Raw genomic sequence first — 8793 nt, forward strand, 5'->3', positions numbered from 1 at the left:
TATATATATGTCTGATGAGTCCTCATTACACCTCAAGACCGGGCGTTTATTGAGCGAAAACACCTAAAGCTCCACGAGGCTCCGGCAGGAGATGGTGGCGAACCCTGCTGTACTCTTTCACCACAACCGGTTTCGATGTATCTCATCTTATCAAATATCAGTAAAAAATTATAAAAAGTTGAAGTAAACACAATTCATCTTTTGTCTGGAGGTCAAGACATGCTGAGAAACATCGAAACTGGTAATATCTTCTTTATATAATTTTTTATTAAATTCCTTCTTAAATTGAAATATCTTAGACTTACTTCTGCGCTATTTCCACCTCCATCTTTTATATATAAAAATATGATCTTCATAAATAGAATTTTGGATAATTTTTTATTAGCGCTTTCGTCAGTTCAATCAAACTCTTTCAAGGGTTTGATTACACGAACGAAAGCACTAATAAAGAATTATCCAAAATTCTGACAGCCTCCTTCTTCTTAATATACATACACACACACACACATACACACATACACACACACACATATATATACATATTGTATATACATATAATACAAACATATGTGTATATACATACATACATACATACATACATACATACATACATACATGTATATAAACAATTTACCATTAAAATGAAGAATTATTCAGTAACTTTTAGTCGAATACATGCTTGTTAAACTTTTACAAGGAAAAAGTTGACGATGGCTTCGAAACTTGAATGTATGAGATGGGAGAGGCGATGAAAGATATAAAATATATATGGTGATTGGTAAATGATCGAAATGGGGTGTGAAAATTAAAAAGTGAAATTTATTGTGAGATGTGATATGTGAAATGTAATCTACAAAATGTAGTAGGCTGGAAGTGTGACATATGGAATCTGATAAATAAGATAAGGATGTGATGTTTGAAATGTGAAAAGCAAAATGTAAAATGTGAGTTGTGAGATTTAAATTGTGAAATCTGACATATGAGATGTGAGTTGTGCTGTGTAAGTTTCGAGGAGTGAGCTTTGAATTTGTGAACGGAGAAGTGAGATGCATGAGATATGAACGTGAAAACTGAGCTTTTGAAATGTACAAAGTGAAACATGTGATGAAATGGGTGACGTCTGTGATATGAGATGAAAGATTTGAGATATAATATGTGTGATGCAAACTGAGAAATTTCAGGGTTAAGATGAAAAATCTGATGTAAAATCTGAAAGATATAAGTATAGGTTCTTATATAAAACTATTCTACTTACCTGTAACGTTTACATCGTCTCCATCCCCACCAGCCACACTTTACGTGGTAAGACTCCCGCACTGAATATTGTTTCTGACACTGGTATGGACATCTTCCGTCACTGTACACCAACGTAAATATGCAACCAGATGGACAGGAAACATGTGGGTACAAATATCAAATGTATATAAAAGGTAAGGAATAAATATATATGAGAAGCAGGTATTAAAATGCATGAAATTGGCTGATAACAAATAAATTATCAGTAAGGAACGCTTAGATACAAAGAAAGTACAAGTGTGGGACTAGTTAATACAATTAAGTTTTAATTAAGGTATACTGTTGTGTAAACAAAGTTGATAAGATATATTTTTTCACTTATTTGTTTTATTAAATTGTTTTCTAGAAACATGTGGTAAATATACATGCTTCTCCTATTAATATCTCCTAATTTTTACTCTTAGACAGCAAAGATGGTTTATTAAAGTACCTGAGAGAACGCTTCGGGGTATATACCGTATTTTCTTTCAAGCTAATCAAATTTCTCAGATCAAAAGTTATAGAAAGAAGTAGGTTGACTTATACGGCAGACGGACAATTCGTCGACAGACAGTTGGCCGACATACAACTTACAGACAGGGCAATTGACCGATTGGACAATTTACCGAAAAGACAATGTGTCGACATTTATTAAAAACAAAGTAAAAATTACGAAAAAGTTTTATTAGACTTACAAATAAAAACAATTTATTTTTAAAAAAAAATTACATACAATAGATATTACGTACAATTGCTCTTCCTTGCCATTTCAAGCCCTGCTATGGCTTGTTCTGTTACCATTTCGGTGTGTAACTGTTCTACCCTAAGCTTCTCAATTAATTTGGATAAGTTAAGGTGATGGACGTTAAATCTTCTACTGAAGGCGTGGTGCCACCCTTCTAGAGAGTTGTTGGTTTTCGGGAGATCATTGAGAACTCTGTTGAAATGTCGAATAGTGGTCGTCGACGTCTATCACGTTGCATGATTCCTACCCAAGTACACTCGAAATAAGACAAGAATTTCTCCAAAATTTCATCAGTTTGAGCACTTAAAGAATAAAGGAATTGCTCAAAGTAGCTACATCATTAGATGGCACGAAAGCTAACGCTTGCAGCTGTTTTATAATAAATGCGTTTTCTTCCTTCGGTATAGCACGTTTGTAAACCTGTAGCCTGTATCTTGCGCCATAAACACTGTCTGAAGTGGAAAAAAACAACCAAACACAGAAACGTGGGGGAGATTTTTTTTAATGCTGTTTATAGCTGCCTTCTTAAAGCCAACTGTAATTGATTTCATACTCCGATTCCTTTCTTCTTTAATAAATTTAAATACCAAATCATAATTTGCTTCGGATTTACTGTTTGTTATACAATAAAGTAGAGGCACTGTTTTAATTTCACAAATTAGTGCATGGATTGTGTATAACTGCTTATCTAAAGAAGCGCAGTCAAACGTTCCGTCACAAAACCATTCACTTTTCTTGGATAAAATTATATATATATATAACGACGGGCTCCTTGTTTCCCTCTATCAAATCCATTCACAAGGCTTTGGTCGGCCTGAGGCCATAGTAGAAGATACTTGCCCGAAGTGTGACTGAACCAGGTTCATGTGTTTGAGAAGCCAGCTTCTTATCACACAGCCATGCCTTCGCCTGTGTATATATTGCACTATTAGCAATGTCACTTTGTACATGCCCAAACACACAGCTTACATATTAATTAGACAACAATTAGATAAACGTTGTTTTTTCTATCTTTCATTTGATTTAGATTTGTTTTGCTTCAAATTGATTTGCATTCTCAGGATTACAAATTATTTCACATGTTACAGCACATAAAGTTAGCAGAGGTTAAAGACAGAGAAGTCAAGGAAATAGCTCCGACTCGGTTTCAGCCTAAAGGTGTGACAATCCTGGAACACCGTATGTCCTATATATGTGTGTATGTGTGTGTATGTTCGTATGTGTGTGTGTGCGTTTGTGCGCGTGCGTTTGTGCGCGCGCGTGTGTGTGTATGTGTACTTGTATATATGTATATGTGTCTGTATATATATATATATATAGAGAGAGAGAGAGATAGAGAGAGAGAGAGAGGGGGAAGGATAGATATATAGATATAGATACAAATACACACACATGTATAATATACACATCTACACATATATATATATATCTATACACACACACACACACACACACACACATATATATATATATACACATATATACAATTATATATATAATTATATATATAATTATATATATACACATGTATATATTGTCTATATGTATGTTTAAATATATATACGCATGTATATATATATATGTGTGTGTGTGTGTGTGTGTGTGTGTGTGTGTGTGTGTATGTGTGTGTGTGTGTGTGTGTGTGTGTGTGTGTGTGAATGTATATGTATATGTGTATATATATTTTTTGCCACGACTATGTTTTTACATACATTCGTACAGACATATATGTAGGTGCTACGTTAGCGCACCTTCTAGTGCAATATCCTTAGCCTAAGCTGTTAAATAACTTAATCTATCTGTTTACGGAGACATCCGCCAGTTTTTGTGACCTTTTATGGCTTGAAGTTATTACTTTTCCTTACCTTTGTTTGTACTCTTTTGAGCTGAGTGACCTGAGTATTACTGACCATGCCTACCTTTTATTTATTTTAGCTTTTGACCTGATGTGACCTTTCAAAAATTATCAACACCCACACCAATATCTTTCTCAAATATTCGTGTAACATTTTGCCTATTACAATGTTATTAAAAGATTTCTATAGACGTGTCATTTTGACAGATGAAACAGCAGTTGCTTTTTTACGGAAAAAAAACAGTCTTCTGGATCAAACCACAAGGAGCAGATTCTTGTCATCGCTGTGGTATTGCCTTGCAAGAAAACTGAAAGCGTGAAAGAGGAAGGAAGGGCAAGCCTGTACTTCGTGGTCCTCGAAAAGGGTACCAAACTTCACATTCTTTCCGGAAATGAACCCATATATGAACATCAACAACAAATTACATTCATTCGGGTGAATAGCCTGTATACGCTAAACTAAATATCTTATGGATTCGGGATCAGGCTCCTGGACGATCATGGTTGGATGCAAAAAAGCAAGGATTCTAAAGAAAATGAGAGGCGTTCATTGTGAATTTTTCTAGTCACACTTTGGTCAAATTTCCTGGAAAGTACAGAGAATCAAATTTGTTTGTGGCATTTCTGGATGATACATGAAGTTCGCATCACCAAAGGAGTTAAATGCAAATTGTTTGTAGCAGTTACACATGTCATTAATAATGATTCCAAATTTTGCACAAAGCCACCAATTTCGGGACAAAGTCGATTACATTGACCCCATTGCTCAACTGTTACTTATTTTATTGACCCCAAAAGAATGAAATACAAAGTCGACCTCGGCGGGATTTGAACCCAGAACGTAATGACAGACAAAATGTTGCTAAGTATTTTTCCCAGCTCACTAACGTTTATACCAGCTCACCATCTTATGTATGTCATTAATAATGGATTTTAAATTTTTACCGCAAAGGCAGATTGGGGGAAGAGATTAAATCGATTACATCAACCCCAGTGCGTAACTGGTACTTATTTAATCGATTCCCGAAATGATGAAAGGCAAATTCGACCTCGGCGGAATTTGAACTCAGAACGTAGAGGCAGACGAAATACCGCTAAGCATTTCGCCCGGCGTGCTAACGTTTCTGCTAGCTGACCGCCTTATGTATGTCATTAGTAATCCTTTCTACTATTGGCACAAGACCTGAAATTTGGAGGAAGGGGATAGTCGATTCCATCGACCTCGGTGATTCACTGGTACTTAATTTATCAACTCCGAAAGGATAAAAAACAAAGTAGACCTCGGCGGAATTTGAACTCAGAACATAACGACAGACGAAATACTGCTAAGCATTTCGCCCGGCGTGCTAACGATTCCGCCAGCTCACCGCCCTACATGTCATTAATGATAAAACATACTCCGACATTATTTGACTTGTTTATCATCCTGCAGTATAAAATTCTTGTAGTAGAGGTAGACCTCACACAGAAATGTAAAAGTGTTGGTAGACCGCACGCTAAGGTGGTATCAGCTAGTTTCTGCTAAATTCAAATACATTACATTAGGGAAAGAAACAATCGAAGTAGAAAGAGTATTGAGTACATTGTTCACCTTCACCATTCTACAACAACTAATTGAACAGATATGAGGTCGAACTAGCAAGGGATTTTCTATGGGGTCACTCGATCTGATAAATTTATGGGCAAAATCTCACTGAAACTTTATCGTCTTAATGGAAACAAAAGGATTTTCGTACTAGGTAATATATACCTACAAACATTGTATCTGAAACAATGGACCGGGTTTTTGCGGCTAAAAGTTTTTGACTATAGGTTTGCTGAAGGTAGTGAACTTACTGAATCGTTAGCGCGTCGGACAAAATTCTTAATGGCATATCTTCTGGGTTTTTTACGTTCTACATTGAAATCCCACCAAGGTCAGCTTTCCCTTTCATTCTATCGGGGTCGATAAAATAAGAACCAGTCGAGCACAAGAATCGGTTTAAACGACTTTTCCTTCCCTTTAAAATTGCTGGCTTTGCGCCAAAACATGAAAAATTAAAGGTTCAATTAAACACTACTGTCCTGGATTTCCTGTGGAGGCGCAATGGCCCAGTGGCTAGGGCTGCGGACTCGCAGTCATAGGATCGCGGTTTCGATTCCCAGACCGGGCGTTGTGAGTGTTTATTGAGCGAAAACACCTAAAAGCTCCACGAGGCTCCGGCAGGGGATGGTGGCGAACCCTGCTGTACTCTTTTCACCATAACTTTCTCTCACTCTTTCTTCCTGTTTCTGTTGTGCCTGTAATTCAAAGGGCCAGCCTTGTCACACTGTGTCACGCTGAATATCCCCGAGAACTACGTTAAGGGTACACGTGTCTGTGGAGTGCTCTGCCACTTGCACGTTAATTTCACGAGCAGGCCTTTCCGTTGATTAGATCAACTGGAACCCTCGACGTCGTAAGCGACGGAGTGCCAACAACAACAACCTGGATTTACACAACAAAGACGACAACGTTAACAAAAGCCGCAACAACAACAGCAAGAACTACTGCTACTACTGCTGCTGGTGCTGCTATTACTACTACTACTTCAGCCAAATGTCTCTTATTCAACACAGATCTTTCCCAAACTTATATACCAAGCTGGAGCTAAATTTTAATGGCAGGAATATTATCTGATGATCTCTTTTGACTTGAAACAAAACCAGAATTTAAAAGGAAAATAGATATAAAGAAAAGAATTCACGCCAGTCTTTTACTGAAAGACTGTCAACTTTGGCGGGATAAGAACTTCGATTTTCTGATTCCTTGAATCAGCGGTCTCCGACCTTTTTGCACCAGAGACAGGTCTTGTGTAAAACAATGTTTTCAAGCGATCACACGCATGACAAGACACGATAAAGTACATAAAGTGCTTAATTTAATTTAATTATTACAGGTATGGTGATGTAAGCAAGAAAAATAAAACTCAAACTATGAGTATACGTATATTTTTATCAATATTTAGCAGAAGCTACTGAGTGACTCAAGGGCCCAGAGTTTCGTACGTTGGCACTTAACAAACCTATCAAAATTTAATTATTACTTATATGATCTATATATATACATTACATATACAATACAAAAATACGCTGCAGACTGTGATAGTCAATAAAATAAAGACAAATTTTTAGAATGTATTCTTTGCGGCCCGGTGGCCAAATAGTCTACAGCTCAGTGCTTACAGACCCGTGCCTTAAATTACATTTTGTGCAATTCCTAGTATTGTGCTTTATTCTAATAAACACAACACATCCCCAATTATCCTCTCTCTCTCTCTCTCTCTCTCTCTCTCTCTTTCTCTTTCTCTCCTTCCCTTACACTTGGTTTCTCTACCATTTGTTTTCATTCTTTCTGGCCACCCGTAATGCTCTAACTAACTCTCTCTCCCTCTCTTACGCTTTCTCTCCTACTCTCTCACTATCTCATTCTCACAAACGCACATACACACTCATACACATGCATACACCTACACTCCTTCACTCACGAACTGTTAACATGTTTTTCCTCTCTTTCTTACTTCTGACCACATACCCATCCAAATAATGTCTCATTCCGCCCCTCTACTCGTCTGTACACTCTTGCTACCGACGTTGCCATCCATACAACCACTCGTTTGTTAGTTCTGCCTACCCACTTGTACTTTTTTGTCTTTTTCTGCCTCTCGCTCTCTCCGTCCGTCTCTGTATATATACATACACACATTTAGTTTTAGAATGGTGGCAGCTGATGAAAGAAATGTTCTCTATGTGGCCTGTGTGTTTTCTGTACTCTGTTTATCATTTTGTCCACGTTGGTTTTTTTTTTTTTTGCAACGTCCTGTACCCAGATATGCATCTATATATACATGTAGATGTAGGTATGTACATACATGTACGTATATATGCATATGATCTCATATTATTTGTATTATTACATACATACATATATATATAAATATTATTTCTTTATCGCCCACAAGGGGCTATATATATATATATATATATATATATCTGTATATGTGTATATACATATATAGAGAGAGAGAGGGAGAGAGGGAAAGAGAGAGAAATGCAAATAGATAGATAGATAGATAGATAGATAGATAGATAGATAGATAGATAGATAGATAGATAGACAGATAGATAGACAGATAGATGGGTAGACAGACAAGCAGACCGTCACACCGACACACCGACACACCGACAGACAGATATACCGATCGATCAATAGATACATGCATACAGGCATACATACATTTTCCTCAGTCTTTAACCCTCCTCATACCATAAGTTCTGTCTTTCTCATTCCCTCTCTTTCTCTCTCTCCTCCATCCCTCCACCCCTCTCTCTCTCTCTCTCTCTCTCTCTCGATGTCTCTCCCTCTTCCTATAAACAAGAAGACCAGAATGGCAATAAATGTCTACTCACAAAGCCGATACACTAACCAATTGAGAGACAGTCCACAGTAATAAGAAGACAGTCCGCTTCACGGAGTACATTCTCAAGTCTGTCCACCTGTTGACGATATGCTGTCACCAAAATCCCTGTGTGAACTGCCCCACAGAAATTAGGGACGACAATGATGGTACGATGTTGGTATTGGTGATTTGGCGTTGATGGCGGTTTTGATGATGGTGGTGAGGGGCATGGAAGTGGTGGTGTGTTTCTTAGCAGTTTTCATAATGATGGTGGTAGTGGTGGTGGTGGTGGTAGCAATGGTGTTGGTAGTGGCAGCGGTGGTTTGTGGAGGTGGTGGTGGTGGTTGTCGTCGTCGTTGTCGTGGTCGTCGTGGTCGTCGTGGTGGTCACGGTGGGCACGGTGGTGATGGTGCATTTTTGATGATGGTGGTGAGGGGCATGGAAGTGGTGGTGTGTTTCTTAGCAGTTTTCATAATGATGGTGGTAGTGGTGGTGGTGGT

At 37.7% G+C, this 8793-nt stretch overlaps 1 protein-coding gene across 1 annotated transcript in view; it reads right to left on the reverse strand.

Annotated features, from left to right (window-relative positions):
* The window catches only part of LOC106877429 (fibrillin-2), a 62196-nt gene extending 53694 nt beyond the window's left edge, over nucleotides 1–8502 (reverse strand). Inside the window, exons 1-2 of the mRNA XM_052968103.1 lie at nucleotides 8304–8502; nucleotides 1256–1357 (exon numbers count right to left, since the gene is read on the reverse strand). Of these exons, the coding sequence (XP_052824063.1) occupies nucleotides 1256–1357; nucleotides 8304–8374 (173 nt within the window). The 5' untranslated portion in view covers nucleotides 8375–8502. The remainder of the gene's footprint in view (nucleotides 1–1255; nucleotides 1358–8303) is intronic.
* Nucleotides 8503–8793: the final 291 nt, after the last annotated feature.

The sequence above is a fragment of the Octopus bimaculoides genome, chromosome 5, assembly GCF_001194135.2.
Source record: "Octopus bimaculoides isolate UCB-OBI-ISO-001 chromosome 5, ASM119413v2, whole genome shotgun sequence".
Lineage (NCBI taxonomy): Eukaryota > Metazoa > Mollusca > Cephalopoda > Octopoda > Octopodidae > Octopus > Octopus bimaculoides.